This window comes from Haliotis rubra, unplaced genomic scaffold (assembly GCF_003918875.1).
Source record: "Haliotis rubra isolate DU_JTF1 unplaced genomic scaffold, ASM391887v1 Scf37, whole genome shotgun sequence".
Taxonomy (NCBI): Eukaryota; Metazoa; Mollusca; class Gastropoda; order Lepetellida; family Haliotidae; genus Haliotis; species Haliotis rubra.
In genome coordinates, this window is record NW_025767046.1 from 3101948 (window position 1) to 3128425 (window position 26478).

Consider the following 26478-nt stretch of genomic DNA (forward strand, 5'->3'; position numbering starts at 1 on the left):
ACCCCACCCCGTAAGGTTCACTCACAATCTTGGGTTCCATCAGACCAGGGCTGATCTACCTGGGTACTGACATATTGCCCCACCCCACATACAGACACCCCACCCCTAAGGTTCACTCACAATCTTGGGTTCCATCAGACCAAGATCTACCTGGAGTACTGACATATTGCCCCACCCCACATACAGACACCCCACCCCTAAGGTTCACTCACAATCTTGGGTTCCATCAGACCATGGCTGATCTACCTGGGTACTGACATATTGCCCCACCCCACATACAGACACCCCACCCCCTAAGGTTCACTCACAATCTTGGGTTCCATCAGACCCAAGATCTACCTGGGTACTGACATATTGCCCCACCCCACATACAGACACCCCACCCCCTAAGGTTCACTCACAATCTTGGGTTCCATCAGACCACGGCTGATCTACCTGGGTACTGACATATTGCCCCACCCCACATACAGACACCCCACCCCCTAAGGTTCACTCACAATCTTGGGCTTCATCATCATGGTACCGGAGGTGCTGGGGGTGAGGAGTTGCTTAGCGACAGCCTCACGGTGAGTCTTGTCCTTGTTCAAGTTTACCTTCCAGCCGTTCTCCATCTCAACAAGCAGGGCCCTGTCATCAACAGTGTGTGAGTGAGTATGGTTCTTAAACTAATTAGTATGGTTTTTAAACTTAATTCATGCTCTTTTGCTTGTCTTCTTCTTCTTTAAAAAATAACATAGTGGAACACTTGTATCTCCTTATTTGAAGCTCCTTCAAAATAAAATCACTAATTGGTACTCACCCTAATTGAAGTTGCTTCCCTTTGTTTCTCTGGTAGGAAAGGTGTCGCCACCCTCTGGCCATGTGCTCCACTCTCTCCTGATTTTCCTCATATACTGAGCCCAACACTTGAACTTACAGGGAAATCCAAAGTGTTATGTGGGGAGGATGGGAGGAGCTAACCTCATGAGTCAGGATAAGTATAAAATATCAATTTTACTCTAAAAATTACATATTTTTCCTTATCCTGACTCATGCTCTTTTGCTTGTAGCATCCAACGGACAGGAGGTGGGAGTAACAGAATACTTTGGATTTTATAATTAGTGATTTATACTGTAATATCTCCTCACGGGAACTTCATGAAGGCTTAGACTTAGGATGTTTGCTGTATTAAAAAACCATAGGTTACATAATGCCATTAAAGGGGAATTACATTATTAATATATTAGATAATACATATAATATATATATATATATATATATATAAGTGACTCTGATAGAGGCACTGAAACTGAACATATCATAGTATAAGCTTACAGGCTGAATAAAGTTAAGTTGAACATATATACATAGCCCTAAAACTCCATTAGAGTTATAAGCTAGATAAGTATGTATATAATACATATTAATCTTGTGAGGGTAATATTTGCGCCTCTGAGGAACTGTCAGTTGCTGGCGAGGGACCAGTGGTCGAAATGGTGAATGCCAGAGACATCTTCTGTAGTGATGTCTCTCAGGTAGTGATTAGCAAATACCATGTTAGATTTCCAATAGCATCCTTCCATAATCGTGTTCAAGGAACAGTTGCGTGAAGAGGCTATAGGTGGAGGCCAATGCCCTGATCTCATGTGGATTTGATGCTGTTGGTGGAGTCAAGCCTGCTGCCTTGTAGGCACTGAGGAGAATGACAGTCCTTATCCAAATAGATATTGTGGTCCGTGACACTTCCTGTTTGATTTGTAGGCGATAAGGGATGAATAAACGTTTGAGAAATCTTCTCCTTGTTTTGGATCGTCGTGAAATAAACTTTGAGCTCTTACTGGACACAGTGATAAGTCTTGTGTATCTTGTGATCCGAGAATAGAGGATAGCGCCGGGATGTGGAATAACCTGTCTGGTTGACCTGGCAGTTGATTTTTAGCGATGAAATCCATCTTAGTCCGAGGTGCTGTGTTATGATTGTCATCAAACTGTATCCTCTCGTAATCTAGTTTTGAATTTCAGACATTCTTGCCGTCGTGGCTAGAGATAGCAGAAAAAGTGTTTTCTGTGAGAGAAATTCAAAAGTTGTCATTCCAAGGTTCATAAACCTCACTCGTGAGGTGTTGTAACACCATATTCAGATCCCAAGCTGAAGGCGTGGAACTTCCGCTTTTGGTCCTCCAATCGAATGCTCGCAGTAAGGCCAGTAACTCTGGAGATCTTGTCAACTTGACACCCGTTCTCATGGTGATTACAGAACTAAGCATGGCGGCAAGATATGTTGATATCGTTGAACCTTTTAAATGTTTGTTTTGGCGCAGGTAACACAAATAGTCTGCCACTTGAGGCTGTGAAGCCTCTCTCGCTGTAAAACCTTTCTTTGCTGCATAATTTTCGAAACTGTGCCACTTGTCGTCGTACAAGTTACGAGTTGAGTAACGTAAGGCAAGCGTGACTGCTTTTGCCGCCCTGGCAGAATATCCTCTCTTGTTTAAACACATTTGTATACAGTCCATACGTGTAGTTGGAACATTGCTGTACTGGAACGGCTGGGGGTGGAAGACTCCAGTCGTTCCGAACCTGTGTTTCAGCGTCTATAGTTGCGGGAACCTCTGGGTGTCCTGCCTCTTCCTGATCCTCCTCTATAGTTGCCATATGGTCGACGAAAAGAATCTTTACCTCTAGAGCTGGCTATCTTCCTGTCTCTTGCTCTTTGTAGGCCCGTGAACTTAGATCTGCCTGAGTATCTTTGTGAAGTCTGACGAATGACGCTGGCTAGTGTGTCCATCGATTTAATCATAAGGACTTCCCTGGAATCCTTAGAGACTTCTTTGGCGACTTTGTCGATTCCTCCGTCAAAGATGGATGTTGTCGACCACGGGGCTGTATAAAGTGGGGCTGTAAAGTTCTCCCCCCAATTGCAGGAAGCGAGGAGGCCTTGACGACGAGCTAAGGTCAGTGCTGCTGAAACAGATGTAAGATGATCCGTTAAAAACTGCTGATCTTTCTTTTGCATAAGTAAGGCAGAATAAATCATTCTATCATCTTCCGTCGTGGAATCCCGGAATCTAGTGATAAGAGTCTCATTGATCGTCCTAGATCTATTTAACCCAAAGAACATACGTCTCTCGTCATGGTTTCTATATGAGCCAACTTGCGATCATCCATCTTGTAAATCTTGTTCTTGACATCGCTGATGATCTTATAGTTCTCATCGATGTCCTGGGCTTTGTAGAAAGAGTCCATGTTATGCGTGGAGAACTTCTTGGCATGAAAGTTGGGTAGATGTGGTGTCTGAACTTTCGTAGCTTTCTGGAAAGCTGCATCTAGATTCTGTGGCACTGCCGCGATCGGGTCAATCGGGGGTAGTGATCGCATCTGGATCGTCTTCCTTCATCAAATACGTCTGCGCTGTATTGCCACTTTTAGATGGTGATGAGAGATCTAGGTTATTGACCATCCAATACCGTATCTCTGCATCGGAGAAAATGATTCCTCCATCATCCTCAATACCATCATCATTAACGAATTGTAGATGCTCTTGGACTGCGTGTAGCTGTCTGTATGTCCGATGAGGCTTGTGGCGATCTAGTTGACTTGTCGCGCTCTATGTGGAGATCTGACGGTGGCAATTGTCGACCTGGTGATGAACGAAGTGGAGATGCGTCTATGGGATGATTTTCGGAGACTTGTGAGGCGAATGTTGATAGCTTCGCGAAGCTCTTCTATAGTCCTCGATGTCCTTCTAGATGATGAAGATCTGGAATCATATGTCCTTCGCGAATGCCTTTCGAAGCTTCATTCGCGTCCGTCCGGGATCGATGATATGACCTTCAGCGAAGGCCTCTGTGACGTCTGATGGTCTGAGTCCATATCTAGGGATGAAATCGAAGATGGTGATGATCTGTCCGCCCACGAAGGCCTTCGAAGGCTGTACATCTAGGTCCTTCGTCCAAGGTGGTCCAGGACTTCTTCGAAGGTGACATCGTCTTGGCTGCTACGTTGGACGGGGGTGCCTCTGGGGTGCTGTCACGTTGGAGCCTTCGCTGAAGGCTCGGACCTGCTTCTGCAGTTTATAGTGGTCCTCCATGATGTTCATAATTTGCCGCATCATGTCTTCTGGGATGATCTCAGCGAAGTCGCCGGCGTCTTCTGCGATGGGGTCCACATCAATAACGCCCCGGCGCCAGTGTAGAGGCATCAGGCTGCATGGTGATCTCTGCAGAAGTCACAGTCGCTGACACCGTCGCTTCTTGTGCCGTAAGTCGGGATGATTATCGGCTGATCATCGTAGAGGCCCAATTCTGCTGCTGGAACGATCTCGGCTGAGAAAGTTCGCTGTCTTCATGAGATTTCCCTTTGGAAGTCTGCGGCTGCTCTGGGGTCCTAAGTCTGCGTTGAGAAAGCGTTGAGGCCCTCTTAGACTTGGTCTGCGATGGACGGGATGTCTGGGGAGGCCGGTCGTTTCTTCGAGGTAACGGACTGCGCCCCCACGTTCCTCTACCGCAGGGTCTCTAGCAGCACACCAGACTGGAGAGGGTCGATCGCTAGCAGCTGACTGGATGGAATATCTGGACTATCTGCCATGTTTTGCCCTTGTTTTGCGTGACCTATCTGCCTTGCGTCTTAAGACGCAAAGATGATATTTATTAAATGCAGAATGAGATAGATTAATGCAGTAACTGCAACGTGAATCAAACGCGACACGGGCGTAGCACAACTAGGGCATATTACATGCGGATCAGAGGCGGAAAAACGTAATCTACAAATAGTACAGATTTTCATCAACGTAAAGCTAGCTGAACAATCACGAATACACGTGAATAAACAGTAGAAATCACGATAAATAATCAATACAAATTAGTAAAAGGATACTAGCTATACCTCTATAGTAACCTAAGAGAGGTAAAACTAAGAAAATATCAAAGGATATGGTGTGTAAGGAGACACGAGGCGCTCTCACATCCTGCTCACTGGGTGAAGAAGGAGAGAGTGGAGCACATGGCCAGAGGGTGGCGACACCTTTCCCGCCAGGGGAAACAAAGGGGAGCAACTCGTGGTGAGTACCAATTAGTGATTTTATTTTGAAGGGAGCTTCAAATAAGGAGATACAAGTGTTCCACTATGTTCGCAAGAAGAAGAAGACAAGCAAAAGAGCATGAGTCAGGATAAGGAAAAATTAACAGTATTTGAGTTATTTCATGTGGTGGAAAACCCTTTAATGAGACAGATATAAAGCATGTTTAAAGTATACATTTTCATATTTTTACTAATTCACTAAGAAATTAAAAAATTACAATAATTGATTAACTAATCTGGAGAAAGTAATTGAGCTCCTAAACACTGAGAGAACCATGCTGATCTCTTAACCAAACCTCTCCCAAATCAAATGCTAGCTCCTTAACAACCAACAATTCATAGGTTTCTGACACACACAAGGGAAGTAACTCTGCACATTAAATTGCTACACCTGTGATCTGGGAAACATGAGCAGTGTACCTTGGACTAAGGTAAAAGTATTTTGTTCACTAACCCTGGATGTACATCTGGACCGTTAATAACCATCTCCTTCAGTTCCTGGAAGTTCCACGGCGTCACTGGTTGGGGGTAAGTCAGTTTCTTGGCAAACACTAGAGGTACACCAATCTCACCAACATTGATGCAGGGATCAGGGGAGATAACAGACCGAGCAGCATAGTTCACACGTTTACCCATCATGTTCTTTCTGAAGAGGCCTGCCTTCTTCTCCAACAACTACAGTGTATGAAGAAGTACATCATGATAATCATTATCACCATACAAGATTCAGTATCAATCATTACATAGCCATAGTTTCCAGAGCCCCACTTGTTTCAACAACTGCAAACTTGGAGTGAAACGGTCACTCTTCCCACAGTACAGTACGTATTGCAGTACAAGGCCTTCGGTTCAGTTCGTTTTGGTGCAGTATATGACATATGATCATAATGCAGAAAATTGACGAGAGCCAAACCTTACATTTTTTAAGTAAAAAACTGTAAAAAACTAACCATAATATTTGTTATTTTGAATGAACTAAAATGTCATTTATTTCGATCGAAGAACGGCACGAAAACCAAAAATACAATTTTTTAGATTGCATTCTTGGTATAAAGGCAAATACCTCGGTTCTACTAATACCATGGTATACCGTTTTACCCCTACAGCAGACTCAGTGTTTGGGAAACACAGGTATGTACAGTTTTCTGGAAAATACTGGGAACGTGATGTGCATTTAAAAGCACACATGCATGCATACGTATTTCCAGAATTTGACAGTAAATTGTTATTCTTGTTGAAAACTTGTCACCAAATGATTTATCCATATCACATTTATATACCAACACGATTAGTATACTTCAATAAGGAGGGGGCGCAACCCCCTCTGAATCTTTGTATGATTTGAAGGGAGGAAGATACAAATGACTCGCCATGTTTTATACAGTCTGTGATATTCTAGTTTTTTTGTCACATGATGCCCTTATGATATGTAATGAAAACCTTGTGGTCAGTAATAAAAGCCCAATTGACCTGTTTGATGCCAATCTGGTCTTTAGACATTTTATCCAGGCTGCTATCCACCATGACATTGACGTGATTCTGCAGCGATATCCACACATTGTTCAGCTTCTGTGTCAGGGTGGCGCCTCGTTGATTGATGATAGACTGCTGCAGTCAAATGAAATCTACAGTAAGCAAACTGGTTAAAATTAATAGTGAGTGAGTGAGTTTAGTTTTATGCCGCTTTTAGAAACATTTCAGTAATATCACATGGGGGAACACCAGAATGGGCTTCACACATTGTACCCATGTGGGGAGTAAAACCACAACGCTACTCCACCGCCCATTATAATTTATAGATGAGCATGGTGAATAGTGGAAATGGTGACTGATGATGACGATGATGACGACGATGACTCATGCTGACCGCCCTACCCTATAAACACCAACATACCGGCAGCAGCTCGTCCTCTTCTTCCACCTCAGTTTTGTCTTTGCCAGACTTCATCTTCTGGATGATCTGTGTGATGACTTCTCTGTCCTGGAGGATCAGACACATGTTAGCTGTCTGGGGATTCTCGTACTGGCGACCCTTCAACATGGATATCTGAAACACAATGGGGCCCTTTAACATGGATATCTGAAACATAGCAGAGCCGTTTAACATGGATATCTGAAACACAATTGGGCCCTTTAACATGGATATCTAATACACAGAGGGGCCCTTTAACATAGACATCTGAAACACAAAGGAGCCTTTCAACATAGACATCTGAAACACAGCGGGCCCTTTAACATGGATATCTGAAACACAGAGGGGCCCTTTAACATGGATATCTGAAACACAGCAGGGCCCTTTAACATGGATATCTGAAACACAGAGGAGCCTTTCAACATAGACATCTGAAACACAGAGGGGCCCTTCAACATGGATATCTGAAAGACAGAGAGGCCCTTTAACATGGATATCTGAAACACAGCGGGGCCCTTTAACATGGATATCTGAAACACAGAGAGGCCCTTTAACATGGATATCTGAAACACAGAGGGGCCCTTTAACATGGATATCTGAAACACAGCAGAGCCATTTAACATGGATATCTGAAACACAGAGGGGCCCTTCAACATGGATATCTGAAACACAGAGGGGCCCTTTAACATGGATATCTGAAACACAGCGGAGCCATTTAACATGGATATCTGAAACACAGAGGGGCCCTTCAACATGGATATCTGAAACACAGAGGGGCCCTTTAACATGGATATCTGAAACACAGCAGAGCCATTTAACATGGATATCTGAAACACAGAGGGGCCCTTCAACATGGATATCTGAAACACAGAGGGGCCCTTTAACATGGATATCTGAAACACAAAGGAGCCTTTCAACATAGATATCTGAAACACAGCTGGGCCCTTTAACATGGATATCTGAAACACAGCGGGGCCCTTTAACATGGATATATGAAACACAGCAGAGCCATTTAACATGGATATCTGAAACACAGAGGGGCCCTTTAACATGGATATCTGAAACACAGAGGGGCCCTTTAACATGGATATCTGAAACACAAAGGAGCCTTTCAACATAGATATCTGAAACACAGAGGGGCCCTTTAACATGGATATCTGAAACACAGAGTGGCCCTTTAACATGGATATCTGAAACAGAGAGGGGACTTACAGCTACTTACAGGTCTGTATCGTGATGGACAAACAGGAATCACGTCCACAAAGAAGATGTCAGTTGGATGTGAAGCCTTGGTCACTTTGCCCAATGACTCGAAGAGGATTCGGAGGAGGGGTCCAGCGGTGGAGTACACCTCCTGCACATGTTCACGTACTAAGGACGGAGTCAGCATGGTGAAGGCCTTGTTGTCCGTAAACAGTGAGTTGTCCAGCTTCTTGTCCTCACCTTCACCTTCACCTTCTTTGAGTTCCTCCACGTCTGCTTCTCTCTCTTTGTCCTCGTCAAGGTCAATCAGCTTGGTCTTCTTGTTTTCTGTGTTTTTCTGTTGCCTGTGAGCAGATCAGTGTGATGGGAGAGTCACTTAATCCAGTACTATACAGTACTGTATGCACATTTCCACAAATGTTCAGTTATCTTACATAGCAGACGATACCCCCAGTCCAAAGATGCCAACGAATATTTTTGTATTAACATAATTGTAATCAGTTAAAATAGTAATGATAATTTGTATATGTGACTATTTTAGGGTTTCTTTATTCTTTCTACTGCTAGGTGTCACTACTGGGGTGTCTCTACTAGAGCATCACAACTTAGAGCATCACTACTGAGGGCATCACAACTTAGAGCATCACTACTGAGGGCATCACTACTTAGAGCATCACTACTGAGGGCATCACGACTTACAGCATCATGACTTAGAGCATCACTACTGAGGGCATCACAACTTAGAGCATCACTACTGATGGCATCACTACTTAGAGCATCACTACTGAGGACATCACGACTTAGAGCATCACTACTGATGGCATCACTACTTAGAGCATCACTACTGAGAGCATCACTACTGAGGGCATCACTACTTAGAGCATCACTACTTAGAGCATCACTACTGAGGGCATCACTACTGAGAACATCACTACTGAGGGCATCACTACTGATGGCATCACTACTTAGAGCATCACTACTTACAGCATCACTACTTAGAGCATCACTACTGAGGGCATCACAACTTAGAGCATCACTACTGAGGGCATCACTACTTAGAGCATCACTACTGAGGGCATCACTAGACTGACTAGAGCATCAGAGCTGATGGCATCACTACTTAGAGCATCACTACTGAGGGCATCACTACTTGAGGGCATCACTACTGAGGGTATCAGAGAGCATCACTACTGAGGGCATCACTACTGAGGGCATCACTACTTAGGGCATCAGCATCACTCACTGAGAGCATCACTACTGAGGGCATCACTACTTAGAGCATCACTACTGAGGGCATCACTACTGAGCATCACATCACTACTGAGGGCATCACTACTGAGAGCATCACTACTGAGGGCATCACTACTGATGGCATCACTACTTAGGGCATCACTACTGAGGGGTAGAGCATCACTAATGAGGGCATCACAACCTAGAGCATCACTACTGATGGCATCATCACTGAGGGCTTAGAGCATCACTACTGGGGGCATCACTTAGAGCTTAGAGCATCACTACTGAGGGCATCACTACTTAGAGCATCACTACTGAGGGCATCACTACTTAGAGCATCACTACTGAGGGCATCACAACTTAGAGCATCACTACTGAGGGCATCACTACTTAGAGCATCACTACTGAGGGCATCACTACTTAGAGCATCACTACTGAGGGCATCACTACTTAGAGCATCACTACTGAGGGCATCACTACTACTGGAGCATCACTACTTACATGGGGGCATCCGCTACTGAGAGCATCACTACTGAGGGACTACTTAGAGCATCACTACTGAGGGCATCACTACTTAGAGCATCACTACTGAGGGCATCACTTACTTAGAGCATCACTTAGAGCATCACTACTGAGGGCATCACTGCTTTGAGCATCACTACTGAGGGGCATCACATCACCTAGAGCATCACTACTGATGGCATCACTACTTAGAGCATCACTACTGAGGGTATCACAACTTTGAGCATCACTAATGAGGACATCACAACCTAGGGCATCACTACTGATGGAATCACTACTTAGAGCATCACTACTGAGGGTATCACACCTTAGAGCATCACTACTGATGGCATCACTACTTAGAGCATCACTACTCAGGGTATCACTACCTAGAGCATCACTACTGAGGGCATCACAACTTAGAGCATCACTACTGAGGGTATCAAACTTAGAGCACTTAGAGCATCACTACTGAGAGCATCACTACTGAGGGCATCACAACTTAGAGCATCACTACTGAGGGCATCACTACTTAGAGCATCACTACTGAGGGCATCACAATTTAGAGCATCACTACTGAGGGTATCAAAACTTAGAGCATCACTACTGAGGGCATCACAACTTAGAGCATCACTACTGAGGGCATCACTACTTTGAGCATCACTACTGAGGGCATCACAACTTAGAGCAGCATCACTACTGGCATCACTGCTTAGGCATCACAATTTAGAGCATCACTACCTAGAGCATCACTACTGAGGGTATCACAACTTAGAGCATCACTACTTAGAGCATCACTACTGGGGGCATCACACTACTTAGAGCATCACTACTGAGGGCATCATCACCTAGAGCATCACTACTGAGGGCATCATGACTTAGAGCATCACTACTGATGGCTATCACTACTGAGAGAGCATCACTACTGAGGGCATCACGACTTAGAGCATCACTACTAGAGGGCATCACTACTGAGGGCATCACTACTGAGGGCATCAACTTTGAGCATCACTTTGAGCATGAGGACATCACACAGAGCATCACTACTGAGAGCATCACTACTTAGAGCATCACTACTGAGGGTATCAAAACTTAGAGCATCACTACTGAGGGCATCACAATTTAGAGCATCACTACTGAGGGCATCACTACTGACGGTATCACGACTAAAAGCATCACTACTGAGGGCATCACTACTGGAAAGCATCACTACTGAGGGCATCACTACTTAGGGCATCACTACTGAGGGCATCACAACATCATTACTGAGGGCATCACGACTTAGAGCATCACTACTGAGAACATCATTACTGAGGGCATCACTACTTAGAGCATCACTACTGATGGCATCACTACTTAGAGCATCACTATTGAGGGTATCACAACTTTGAGCATCACTAATGAGGACATCACAACCTAGAGCATCACTACTGATGGAATCACTACTTAGAGCATCACTACTGAGGGTATCACAACTTTGAGCATCACTAATGAGGACATCACAACCTAGGGCATCACTACTGATGGAATCACTACTTAGAGCATCATCACTACTGACTGATGGCATCACACCTTAGAGCATCACTACTGAGGGCATCACTACTTAGAGCATCACTACTAGGGCATCACTACCTGAGGGCATCACTACTGAGGGTATCACAGAGAGCATCACTACTGAGGGCATCACTACTTAGAGCATCATCACAACTTACAGCATCACTACTGAGGGTATCACAACTTAGAGCATCACTACTTACGGCATCACTACTGAGGGTATCACTGCTTAGAGCATCACTACTGAGGGCATCACAACTTAGAGCATCACTACTGAGGGTATCAAAACTTAGAGCATCACTACTGAGGGCATCACAATTTAGAGCATCACTACTGAGGGCATCACTACTTTGAGCATCACTACTGAGGGCATCACAACTGAGAGCATCACTACTGATGGCATCACAATTTAGAGCATCACAACTGATGGCATCACTACCTAGAGCATCACTACTGAGGGTATCACAACTTAGAGCATCACTACTTAGAGCATCACTACTGGGGGCATCACAACTTAGAGCATCACTACTGAGGGCATCACTACCTAGAGCATCACTACTGAGGGCATCATGATTTAGAGCATCACTACTGATGGCATCACTACTGAGAACATCATTACTGAGGGCATCACGACTTAGAGCATCACTACTGAGAGCATCACTACTGAGGGTATCACAACTTTGAGCATCACTAATGAGGACATCACAACCTAGAGCATCACTACTGAGGGTATCAAAACTTAGAGCATCACTACTGAGGGCATCACAATTTAGAGCATCACTACTGAGGGCATCACTACTTTGAGGATCACTACTGATGGTATCACGACTAAAAGCATCACTACTGAGGGCATCACGACTTAGAGCATCACTACTGAGAACATCATTACTGAGGGCATCACTACTTAGAGCATCACTACTGGCATCATTACGGCATCACAACTTAGAGCATCACTACTGAGGGCATCACAACTTAGAGCATCACTACTGAGGGTATCACGACTTAGAGCATCACTACTGAGGGCACCACAACTTAAAGCATCACTACTGATGGCATCACGACTTAGAGCATCACTACTGAGGGAGCCACTACCTAGTGTTTCGTGAGGTTATCATACTTTGGGCATCACCATAGAGCATATCGCCACTAAGAAGGTCTCTTCACTGCAACCAGCCAGACAGCTCTACCAATGAGACCTATTTTACAAGGCATTTCTTTATGGTAACTAGCTACAACTCAAAACAGAAACTGAACCTTACTTATTTATCTTCATTGCCTTCCCGTACAGCCCAATCGAAGTGTTATACTTCTGCTGCAGTTTCCTCAGCACCACACCACACTGTGGACATCTTCTTTTACTGGCGGTCAGCTTGTCCATGAACTCCTTGGCCAGTGAGTTCCGCACGCCCTGAATGTTCTTGTGGTTTATCAGATGAGGATCAACCTTTTCATCTGCATCTGAAACTGTAAACATCACATGAAACTGGAGACCAACAAAATTCACAATAATACTCGACCCGTGAAGGTCCGGGTTAGAAATTGGTCTTCAGCAACCATGCTTATTGGTAGTCAGGTGGTCAGGCTCACTGACTTGGTTGACACATGTCATCACATCCCAATTCGTAGATCGACGCTCATGCTGTTGATCACTGGATTGTCTGGTCAAGACATGATTATTCACAGACCACCACCAAAAAGCTGGAATATTGCTGAGTGCAGCGTTAAACAAAAAACGCAGTTCACTATAACACTCCTCATTACTGTCATTCATATGGGCAAACAAGAGGTTATTGTTTCACAATATTCCCCTCCCCCTGTAAATAGTCACATCTGGATGAGAAACACCAGTAATCAATAGCACAGTCCACCATTCCACACTGGTGTACGATGACATGAGCCTCTCAGAGCCTCATCAACCAGTATACATATCGGTTGCTTGGAGCACATACTAACCTGGAATCAATACAGGGGGTTACTTGAAATACTTTGTATATAGCCAATGTTAAAATGCATTTAAAGGGCAGATGTGTTTAAAATAAGGGAGAGTGTAAAAATCTGTGTCCCAAAATCACTTGCTCCACCATGCTCACACATGATAGCTGAACACCTGGTGTTCATAAGAACTACAAAGATAAACTGGCTAAAGGGTGTCCTCCAATTACGCAGACAGGCAGTTCGCAGACGACTTAAAACAACAACATTTACGGTTCAGTGAACAGATTAGCTACTCCCTGTTACCTGCACATTAATATGGAATAGTCTAAATAAAATCACAAGATTAAAACTGAAGCTATCTCATTTACTTTGAAAGATGGCTGAAAAGACATTACTTTGAATTTTGATTGCTGCAATATAAAACAGCTCATTTTCATAAACATTTGGGTTTAACTTTCTCATCTCACAGGAGTTGGCATCATAAAATTGAAAACATTGTCAAAAAGACATCTAAAATGAATGGAACATTTCAGATATTAAAGTTTCAAAAGGCACCAGCACACCACCAGACCAATCTATGTGCCAAGTTTGGTGAAGAAATAGTGAACGGTTCTAGAGTTCTGCTCCGGAAAAGAGCACTACCACCAATTTCAGTCTCAGTCAAACTTGTTGCACTGGAAACGCCAAATATTTTTTATGCAGAATTCCCAAACTACCAAAAGGCACCACTACACCACCAAATGTATGTATGTGCCAAGTTTGGTGAAGAAACATTGAACGGTTTTAAAGTACTACTCCGGAAATGACAAATGTGCAAGGATGCACGGACGCACGGACAGAGTCCATTTTAATACCCCCACAAAACGTATTGCGGGGGATAAAAATATATACTGTTGTTATAAGGCCACATCTTGAGTACGCCTTTGAGGTATGGGATGGATGTTTGACTGAACAAGCTAATAGATTAGAAAAACTCCAACTTGAAGCAGTTCGTATAGTTACTGGTCTTCCAAGATATGCATCTTCCAGTTCGTTGTATTATGAAACGGGATGGGATTTACTTTCTGCGAGAAGGAGAATATGCAAATTAACATTAATATTTTATCAAATTCTTGCACCAGTTTTTTCTTCAGGATTTACTCCCACCTGTAGTAGGCAGACAAGTTATGACTTAAGAAACTCCGATAATTTTATTAGTTATTAGAAATTGCGACTCTGTTGCATCATTTTAATCTTATATCCACGTGAAAGAAAAATCTCATGTCAATGTGGCCATGGATATGAGAAAGGTTTTCATTACATAGAACACTGATTGGTATTAATCTTATCTTACATGGCAATGCAGTTCTCTCAGTTACTGAAAATCAGAAAGTTTTCAAATATATACATATCTATATCTCTCAAACAAACGTTTTCTCAGTTTACGTCTTTTGTATATATCCTTGCCTGTCTGTCACTTGTGTACATTGTTGTAAGATGAATGGTGTAATTATTGGCAGAGAGCTTTTCTGAGTAGGGTAACTTGTGCCCAATCCTTCTCTTGAATGAATGAAATATGTTTTAATCAATAAACACAATCAAACCACCTAGTGATAAGCCTGTTTTTATATTCGATAATAATTGATAGAAAAACATTTTTGAGAAGAAAAGACAGATTATCATTTAATCACAACAAAGTTCTATTTACACACAATGAAACTTCTCAGTAACAAACCTGTTTCAGGCTCACCCTACTCTACTCACTAGACAGTGGACTGTACCATTATACCAGTAGGTGTTACCCTAATTAACCTTCTAGTTCAGTTTCTGTCAATCGACTGTCAGTCAATTGGGTGTCTATCAATTGGGAGATAACCGACTAAAGTCGCAAACACACAAAAATTAAGGTGCATACCCGCTCCGCCTAAATTTCCTGCTAAATTTTTCCCACATCGCCTAATGAGCAGACATATCAGGACGTCTAATATCTATAATCACTGAACCGTGGAGTCTCACTGGAACAGGCTAAGTTCCCAAGTGGGGTGTCCCTTCTCCCAGCACTTCTTAATTCTTAGAACAACATAAATTAAGCTAAAGAAGTTAAAGTAGCTTTATGTGACTTTGAGATGAATTTAGAGCAGGATATGTGGAAATATATAAGTACACAGGTTAAGTTTACCATTTATTTATTTAGTTATTTTATTTATCCCAGCACTCCATTAATTCTTAGAACAACATAACTTAAAGGTCACATGCAACCAAAAAATCAAACATAAATAAAACACAATTATCACTTATTCATGACATATAATATACATTGCTGGTTATGAAAAAACATATAAACAAAATTATAAGCGTACAATCGCAAATCAAAAGTGCAATATTGTGTACTTCGCTTTACTTCCCAAGAAACGAAGCAGCCGGGATACCGAACCCAGTCAGGCGGTGGGTGTGCACTCAAGTGTAACGGCTGGTTCATTTGCAGATGCCCTCACGGCTTATTTGTGTGTGTATATATAGAGATGTTGGGTTTTGTAAATACATGCCCATTTTTTGTGTATAACATTTTGCAATCAACAGACATCATAACATGTCATGTGTTCAAGTATCACCCTGCCTGTCTGTGTAATTACATAATGTGACAGAGACCGAACTTCGGGCCATAAATCAATGCATTTTGTTTATGGTGTATAGCCTGATTGGTGTTAAGTTCAAATTGCATGTGTGCAGTGACAGCAGCTGTGTATTGAATATTGTCATTAGCAGACAAACAGGCAGACACACAGGTGTCAATAAAACAAGACACTGAGTTTTGTCTGTGACAATGACATATCTATATCACAGTTAGAAATTCTGTCAGCTAAATAATGATATTGCTTTTAAGTATCGAACTGAGAAAGTGACTTCGGTAAGAAGAGCGTGTGGTGAAATAGACAAATGAAATTATATAAACAGTTAACTTACTGTCATAACATATGAAAGCTCTGCGCCTGTGAGATATAAACAAAACATTAGAAAAATAAGCTCACACCAAAGCCGTCACCGGTATTCACGGACAACCTGCTTCTAAGCTGCTTGTGAACCTACTTCACTGAGCACATGCTATGCGCTTAGCCCAGCTGTTGAAACCCGTTTTCCCCAGAAAATTCTGGGGAAATTTAGTGAAAAGCGTTTGAACTCCGATTTCGCGCGGTTTTTTTCATCGCGTTATTTTTCAACTTTATAAGTTGAATTTGCATTTTTGACGATTTGTTTCGGTAAGTCCATACCGAAAGGTATCAGAATCTGCAAAGTTGTGTTTTACGTTGCATGTGACCTTTAAGCTAAAGAAGTTAAAGTAGCTTTATGTGACTTTGAGATGAATTTGGTGCAGGATATGTGTATATATATCACACAGGTTATGTTTACCATGTTACATTATTGCAATGGCGAATGTACAAGTGTCAGTATCTTTCATACATCATCTTCAAGGCGGACGACATGCTTACCATGGCGGATACAAGTACCGAGTAAATAGACATAAAAATGAGACAGTATATTGGCGCTGTACCAAATCTCGCTGTAAAGGTACTGTAAAACATTAAGTCTTGTATTCTCTGACCTGAATGTAATCAATTATCAACAACTGAGACAACACCAATAACAAACATCTATGATGACGAACTTTCAAGTTTGAGGAAGAATGCTGACGTTTTCCCTGAGGATTATCTCCAGTTTCTCCCATCCTTTGATGCTATGTGGTTGTTGTATAACTCATCTATTATTGTGATTGAGTGGGACATGTGTTAATGACATGTTAATGTGTATAAAGTATTAAATATATATAAAAAGGTCACTTTCATTTAGTCATCAGAAGATGACATATCCCCCCGGCCTCCACATCTTTGAAAGAACAAATCATCTGACAGTTACTTAAAGTCCAGCTTGATTTTAGACTAAGTGCAAATCGTTTCCATGGAAATCATGAAAAAAATAAATGACAAAAATCTGCAAATAGCAAAAGGCACCACTTTGGGATCTGCCTCACATATCTGCCAAGTTTTGCTGAAAGATATTAAGAAGTTTTCGCGTTGTGCTCCGGAAACAAAACCCATCCCTTCCTTTTTGAGACTAAGTCCGAATCATTTCCATGGAAACCGAGAAAATAATAAATCACAAATATCTGCAAATAGCAAAAGGCATCACTTCAATATCTGCCTCACATATCTGCCAAGTTTTGCTGAAAGATATAGAGAGGTTTTTGAGTTGTGCTCCGGAAACGAAGCCCACCCCTCACTTTTGGGATTAAGTCCGAATTGTTTCCATGGAAACCGGGAAAAATAAAAATGCCAAAAATCTGCAAATAGCAAAAGGCACAACTTTAGGATCTGTTTGATATATCTATCAAGTTTTGTTGAAAAATATTATACGGTTTTGAGTTGTGCTCGAGGAAACGAAAGCAATCCTTACTTTTTGAGACTAAGTCCAAAATGTTTCCATGGAAACCAAGAAAAATAAAAATGACAAAATCGGCAAATAGCAAAAGGCACCACTTAAGGTTCTGTTTCATACATCTACCAAGTTTTGTTGAAAAATATTGAACGGTTCTTGAGTTATGCTCGGAAACAAGCCCACCCCTCACTTTTGGGACTAAGTCCGAATCGTTTCCATGGAAACCGGGAAAATAAAATGCCAAAAATCTGCAAATAGCAAAAGGCACAACTTTAGGATCTGTTTGATATATCTACCAAGTTTTGTTGAAAAATACTGAATGGTTCTTGAGTTATGCTCGGAAACGAAAGCAATCCTTACTTTTGAGACTAAGTTCAAAATGTTTCCATGGAAACCAAGAAAAATAAAAATGACAAAAATCGGCAAATAGCAAAAGGCACCACTTAAGGTTCTGTTTCATACATCTACCAAGTTTTGTAAAAAATATTGAACGGTTCTTGAGTTATGCTCCGGAAACGAAGCCCACCCTCACTTTTGGGGACTAAGTCCGAATCGTTTCCATGGAAACGGGGAAAAATAAAAATGCCAAAAATCTGCAAATAGCAAAAGGCACAACTTTAGGATCTGTTTGATATATCTACCAAGTTTTGTTGAAAAATATTGAATGGTTCTTGAGTTATGCTCCGGAAACGAAGCAATCCTTACTTTTGAGACTAAGTTCAAAATGTTTCCATGGAAACTGGGAAAAATAAAATGCCAAAATCTGCAAATAGCAAAGGCACCACTTAAGGTTCTGTTTCATACATCTACCAAGTTTTGTAGAAAAATATTGAACAGTTCTTGAGTTATGCTCCGGAAACGAAGCCCACCCCTCACTTTTGGGACTAAGTCCGAATCGTTTCCATGGAAATCCGGAAAAATAAAAATGCCAAAAATCTGTGAAATGCAAAAGGCACCACTTTAGGATCTGTTTGATATATCTACCAAGTTTTGTTGAAAAATATTGAACGGTTCTTGAGTTATGCTCGGAAGCGAAGCCCACCCTTCTTTAAGACTAAGTCCAAAAACGATTCCATGGAAACCGAGAAAAATAAAATTACAATTATCTTTAAATAGCAAAAGGCACCACCTTAGGTTATTTTTGACATATCTACCAATTTTGGTTAAAAATATCGAAGCGGTCTTTGAGTTATGGTCCGGAAACAAAATGATTACGGACGGACTAAAATTAATTCAGAACACCTTCTATTTCTCAAAATTTGAGTCACCATTGACAATTAAGTGAGTGCAATATAATACTATCCGTAATATCTTATTCTTTTAACCGCGTCGACATTAAATCCTAATCAGGGGTCATAAAATAGTATTTCTGGTAATAATTTATTCTTTCAACATGTTACGAAGTCCACAACAACAAAACTTTTATCACGAGCCATAATAATACTATTTCTGGAAATACCTCATCCTTTTTAACATGTTACAGTTAAATATTAATAAGGGCCATTGTAGCTATTTCTTGTAGCACCCGTCATTTTGGCATATTTACAGTTAAATGTTAATGAAAAGGGCCATTTCTGGTAGTACCTCGTCATTTTGACAAAGTAAAACTTAAACCTGGTATCATACCTGGGAAGTTGTCAGCTACTAAGCTGATCTAAGCGTTCACTGAGGATCATATGACTTTCCCCTCTCAATCACGAGATGGTCTGCATGCAGCGTACAAGTTTGAAGCAACCTGAAACTTAGCCCGCGATTAAGCAGCGCCATCTGGAGGATGAACCCAACACAGTGGTATTGTCAGCATGAGCTTGTGGCGGTCGAAACATGTTCGCTTTCAAGAAACTGAGAAATCAGAGAATGTCTAGATGTGAGTCGTGAGATCAAAACAAAGGAAGAAAATACTTACCTATTTTCTCCACCTATTGGTATTCATTTTTCATTTGTAGGTATTCAGTAGTGATATCAGGTTTATTGTCTTGTAGTGGACCGATGAAAAGCTACTAGGTAGTTAACACAAATGACAATTTCTATTTCTAAACTCATTTTCAGTGAAATGAAACGTTGAATATCAAACATTAAAATAACAGTATGTTATCCTCTGCATGTCAAAACCTAGTTCAAGCATAATGTCTAACCATAATGCATCTGGAGCAGATCATGTGACCACTATTTTAAACATTATGATGTGTCAGAAATATCTAAAAAGCCCTAGGAAAAGTGGTTCGAGACCCCACTCAGACACTTTATACTGACTCCAAGCCGACCAGTCTTTGGTTACCCATTAATGCTACCCCAGGCGGGAACAACAAGTACCATATTTTAATGCGATTAGGTAGTTGAACCCATGACCTTCTGCTCTCTGGTAGGACATTCTAACCACTATACCATGGGAGGCAGTTAACCATGTACGGACACTGTGTCTACAAATGCTGGAACAAAAGGTAGTAAGTAATTACTTTGTGAAAGATAAAATATTTGAAATTTTGTGTTTAAAAGTGAACATGAATAGATCATTGATGGAAACTCCTTTAACATGCGTAATTGAATGAGATAAAAATACAATATCAATCAAGTGAATGAGTGAGTGAGGGCTTTACACCACTTTTTAGCTATATTCTAGTAACATCACGGAAACAGAACAAGAAGTGGAAACCCAACACATTGTACACCCATGTGGGGATGTCGAGACCCAGGTTTACAGCAGGATGAAGTGACAGCTTTAACCACTTGGCTACCCCACTCCCAACAACTGATTGAGATGAGTTGTGAACCAAAATAGCAAAACCACATCCCTAAAGAAGCTAGAAACCTGTTGTAGATACTACTACATCACTGGCCCGGTACTTGCCACATCACCTTAAACAGTGTTCTGAGAGTAGATGGGGTTGAAGACTGGTAAGGGGAGCTGGATGTGCCCTATGTGTCCTGGACAAGAACACATGACTGAGGCCACATGTCATGCACACTTCAGAGCAGCGATTGGTTAGGCCACTGTAAGGAGGAAAGTAGAAAAAGTGAGGGTGTAGAGTTTGGTTTTTCACGCCACTTTTTAGCTAATATTCCAGCAGTACCACAGTGGGGATACCAGGTGGGCTTCACACATTGTACCCTTGTGTGGAATCAAACCGGTCTTGGGCATGATGAGCAAAGCGGCTTTAACCACTAGGCTACCTCACTATCTCTTTATATGGATGCATTAATGTTATGGAGTTGTAGAAAAAGAGCAACCACATGACATGTCATCTATTTCTAAATATTTGCACAATTACAAACTATTCAACAATGGTTACAAAACAACAAGAATCATCCTAATTAGGTTTATGTTACCATCATTACAATGCAGACTTTACTATTGTAATAGAAAGAATTTGGTGGTCCTAAAAAAATACACTTTTAGGATATTACAAAGATCCTATTGAAAGAGTAAAACATAAATATGCATACACAGAAATGGCAGTCCAGCACCAAATAGGAACTGAACTTTTCAACATGCAGATGCCCTATAAATGTATTGCCCAGGGATTTAATGAGCGGATCCTAAGTCACCAGTGTTCATTTCCTGAAAATCCATTAACATTGTTTTCTCGAGCATTGTGGATAGGGCTGCTTAATATAACCGGTTTACTGAGTATATACCAGTTCAGAGATGAAAAGCGTCGTGTGCGATAAGCTGGCTGAAAACCGGTGTTTTGACGTACATTGAAGACTTTGTAACACTGAAATCTTCGATATTCGCTTTATAAATTGTTCCTTTTCCTTTTTATTTTGTGCCAAATATTATTTTTACATTTTTATTTTGTCATTATTAAAAGTTTTTGTATTAAAGCTTAATCAAGCATGGTGATTTTGTTGTGTTTTTGCTTATAAATCAAGCATTAACTCGATTATAAGTAGTTTTTGTTAAAAAGAACTTCTGCAATATACGCAATACATATCGCAATATATGCTTTCAGATCGCAATATATTGCAATATGAAAAATTCTCTTGCAATACCCAGTTCTAATTGTGGATTTTAATAATAATAATAATAGTTCATTTATAAAGCCGCGACATTTCCATGCACAATGCATGCCTAAAAGCTGATGTCAGGACGAAAAGGCTTGAAAAGGTGGGTCTTTAGCCATGTTCGGAAGGTTGAAAAGTTCTGTAATTCTCTCAAATGTTGTGGAGATGATTCCATCTCTGAGGCTGCAGCATAAGAGAAGTTCTTTGACCAAATTTAACTGTTCTGACTTTAGGAATACACAGAAGATTATGTTTCTCGGAGCCGAGGGATCTTGCTGGTTTGTATGGGAGAAAGGAGGTCGGACAGGATATTGAGGTGCACCTCCAGAGACATCTGAAGGTGAGAATGCAGAGTTTAAAAGTGATGCTGTGGAATGGGCAAACTGCGGAGGTCCTTCAACACAGTGATGTGGAGCCTGGACTTGGGTGAGAGGAGTGACTATTCCTGCTGCTGCGTTCTGAACCCGCTGCAGTCTACCAATCTTGGATTTTGTTGCACCAGCAAAGAGGCTGCTGCAGTAATCAGTCTCGGTCACCAATGAGAGGACAAGGATTTTAGCTGACTCCTTTGTGAGAAGCTTCAATGTTTCCAGTGTTTCAGAGGGGTGGTGGAAGCATGTCCTGTACGAACATCTGTCCCACTGCATTCAAAGTCTACGTCCCACCAGACAAAACAAGCTGTTCGCCATGAACGTTTGGTCTTTTCTAGGTGTTGTCCCTACCAGAAGACACCTTGTCTGTACTCATTTAGCTTCAGCCGTTGGTAGGAACATCCATGACTTTGATCTGGTCACAACACTCTGCCATGTGGTCTTTGTTGCAGAATGCACGCCAGTTGGATTTGGTTTGAAGCTGTTATGAAGCTAGTGTCACTGCATACAACTGCTCTGCGACTGAAAACGGTCACCATCCCTTTAGATCCTTTGTGTATAGTGTGAAAAGGACCGTCCCAGTACAGAGGAACACCACATTGGCGAACGTTGTCAGAAGAGCAACCATCAATGAATACAGCCTGATGACGATTTTATCAAATAAGATGTGAACTAATCCATCACTATCCCATCAATACTCAAAGTTATTCCTGCAAGGAGACGCAGACAGAAGCCTGCTATGATCAATGGTGTCAATGCTTGAGGCTTCCAGAGGAATTCAATAAAGAAGCCATGTTATTGTCAACACTGAGTCTCAAGTCATTAAACACACGACAAGAGCTGTCTCAGTACTGTGGTCCTACGGTAAGTTTCCACTGGATATGGCTCGAGAGGTCAGTGATGCATCAGGATGCTGAGATAACCTGTCTCCCACTCTGCTCTCTCTATCACCTTGACATGAAGGTAAGGTTGATTACAGGATCTATAATTTTGAGTCTACCCTGGATCCAGATTTGATTTCTTCAGAAGAGGTTTCACTATCAGCTGATTTAAATGGAGGGCATGGTACAAGCCCTGGAGGCTAGTGCTGCTTTATCATGTTTGCGAAGACAGGCACAAGAATCAATGCTTTGGGCTAGGAGTGGCGAGGAATTGGGTCCAAAACACAAGATGTTGGCTTTAGATTCGGATGAGCTTTATTTCGGCCTTCAGGGGAACTCTGTAAAGGAGTCAACAACACCAATGCGTTGATCACATGAAGATATACTGTCTTGATCATCTGTAGAAGTTTCCAATCATAGGCTTGTTTGATTTGCCTCTAATCTTATCAAGAAAAATGATTGAAATGACTGGAGCTTATCTGCACAGAGTCTCCAAGCAGATTTGAAGTGGATTATGTGTCTCTTTTTACCAAGTAAGTTTTCGAACATGTTGGTACAGTGAGTTTGGGTCAATCCATACTGTCCCGATCTTAGAGTTCATACAACGCTGTTTAGAACGCTGATCTCATTCAGAACCCTGTTCCTTGCCTCACAGTAGATCTGTCTGTGAATCTCAGATGAGATTTTGCGCCATGTTCTTTCAGCTACTCTCCTGTGTGCCTTGGGTCAAAATGATTTCAGGGGTCATAAATCCAAGTTGTTTCTGGTCGGTATGGTATCAATTTCTACCTTCTCGGCGCTTGATGATCAAGCAACTCAAGGAAAGTAGAGGTTGTACTGAAGTTCATGAAACTCCCCAATGTCATCATAAACTTGCTAATAACATTAGCCCAATAAACATTTCAGTCAGTGATCTAAATTTCAAATCAATGAGAGGCCACATTGAATTTATAATTTGAATGGCAAATGCCCCTACACTCCCACCCCTTCCACCTCACCCTTCAAAATCTTGCCCCCCAACCAGTCTGGTGCAATTTGAAACGGAGTTTGGCTACTTTGGCCCATTGTTATAGGATACTTTCAGCTCAAGCTATTTTCAACATCGCAATGATCAAAGGCATCAATTCACCACTAAGCATCTGCATACAAATTTCACAAATATTCAAACAGCTTAGGAGTTCTGCCCTGGAAACAAGTATTACCTCTATTTTCATTTTCTCGAAGTTTAACTTCTTTGAATTGTATTGTTTAGAAGTTGGAGAATCAGATAAGGAAAAAGGTTTCTATGGATGAACAACTTTCTATCTGGATGATGCATCATCCATAAAGTTTTGTCCTTATCTACTCTCTAAATTATACAAAAAAGAACTCCGAAATCATCAAAAAGGCACCACTATACCACTAGACTGACCTACTCAGCTCATCCAGGAATGAATAACTATTACAGAGTACTGCTTGGAAATAGAAAACTGGGGGACCAATAATTTCCAGGAACACAGTGAGTAGGTGAGTGAGTAGTGAGTTTAGTTTTCACCGCCAACACTTTCGGCAATATTCCAGCTATATGGCGGTCTGTAAATAATCGAGAGTCCTGGACCGAACGCTCCAGTGATCAACACTTAGCATGAGCAGCGATCACGCCAGTTGGGATCTGATGACGATGTCAACCAAGCCAGTGAGTCTGACCACCCGATCCCGTTGAGTAAGCCTCTTATGACAAGCATGGGTTACTGAAGATCGAATTCTAATCCAGATCTTCACAGGTTCAGGAATACAAAGTACTACTTCTTAAATAAAATATCATTTTAGTTTATAGCCAAGAAGATAACATTTTGAAGAGAGGCGTGCCAAAGAAGGATCATGAAGACCTCCATATGCTTAGCATGTGCAAAGATGTCAAAAGTTTGAGGTTAGTGACCTCGATGATTACTTGAGAGCTTTGATCTCCTCACTGGTATAGAGTCGAATGACACTTCGCACCTCAGCGAGAGACAGGTATTTCTCTGAACTGAATTCCTCCATCATGGGGTTCTGATGCTGCAAGGCAACAAATGTATTTAGAACATGTTTAGGTGTTTGTCATTTGTTGGATGGTTGATTGGTTTTTGTTGAATGCCGCGACTGAAAGCAATATTTTCCAGCTATTTGACAGCAGTCTGTAAAAATAATCAAGTCCTGACCAGAACAATACTTCGTGATGATACAGCATGGGTATTGATCTGCACAACTGAATACGATGACATGTGTCAACCAAGTCAGTGAGCCTGACTATTCCGATCCCCGCTAGTAGCCTCTAGCCACAAGCATGGGTTACTGAAGATCAATTATAACCAGAACCTTCATGGGTCAATGTTTTGAATGATACATGCAAAACCAACTAGTCCCATAGAACCATTATTGAAAAGCAACATACATTCCTGGAGTAGCAGAAGTTAAGGCCATATATTATATTTCTATTTATAGAAATGAATAACTTGCCAAGAGCTGATGTGCAGAAAGTGTTTTGGTGGAAAATGTGTGAAACTACATTTGACAAGCTTGAAGATTAGTCTGGCGTTATCCTTTGGGGTGGACAGTTTTAGGACTTAAATTGAGAAATGTCATTTATGCCAAAAAGTGCTTTAACATATTTTCAGTGACTTGTGTCATTTCCATCAAAAAGAATGATAACAGGTTTTATCATTACCGTGAAATCTTATGTCTTGTCAGAGGCTGACTATAGATACAAAACATTCAGACATTCCATCAATATTTAAGCAATGCTTCTTGATGTTTTCCTATAGTGAATGTTTGTATCTTGTTAATTAAAGTGGTTAATAAATTGTATCTTATTTTCTTAGTTTGGCTTCAGGTTTATCCGCTTTCTGTCGGATTTAGCAGCCCTAGCTGATAAATAACTAAATAGCTGCTTGAGTTGCATGGTCTCTTACTTATACCAAACTCAGCAGTTAAACAGCCAAACCACAGCAGAATAAAGTGATTATATCTGGGGCATGTCATCCAATGGCTGATGGCATGAACAATAATTACTTTAATGGGACTTGATCACTAATTTGGGCAAAGCCAAAGAGTTAATTTCGGGTGATCGGAAGACTTGCTTCCATCCTCTCAGCAACTCTTTGTAACAGTATCAGCGACATGCCCTCTAGTGACGCCCTAAACAAACTACAGGTTTTATGCAAATGATATGATAATTATCTGTCGCTTAAACATAAAAACACGTTCTTAATCAAAATCAAAACATACGTCAAACAAATCCCACGTGCTCCATTACAATCAATACTTCTTGCTTCAACCTTCCATATCTCTGATAACGTATTTCGCCGAAAGCGATAGACTGGGACCCTCACATTTACTCGTAACGATTTCATTTGCCAAGAAGGCAAGCGATGTACTGAAAAGGCAAACCAGTCT

General features: G+C 41.5%; 1 protein-coding gene across 1 annotated transcript in view; it reads right to left on the reverse strand.

Annotated features, from left to right (window-relative positions):
* The window catches only part of LOC124285866 (DNA-directed RNA polymerase I subunit RPA1-like), a 69345-nt gene that overhangs the window by 31709 nt on the left and 11158 nt on the right, over positions 1–26478 (reverse strand). Inside the window, exons 5-10 of the mRNA XM_046722145.1 lie at positions 12722–12926; positions 8194–8518; positions 6954–7106; positions 6530–6667; positions 5514–5734; positions 498–627 (exon numbers count right to left, since the gene is read on the reverse strand). Of these exons, the coding sequence (XP_046578101.1) occupies positions 498–627; positions 5514–5734; positions 6530–6667; positions 6954–7106; positions 8194–8518; positions 12722–12926 (1172 nt within the window). The remainder of the gene's footprint in view (positions 1–497; positions 628–5513; positions 5735–6529; positions 6668–6953; positions 7107–8193; positions 8519–12721; positions 12927–26478) is intronic.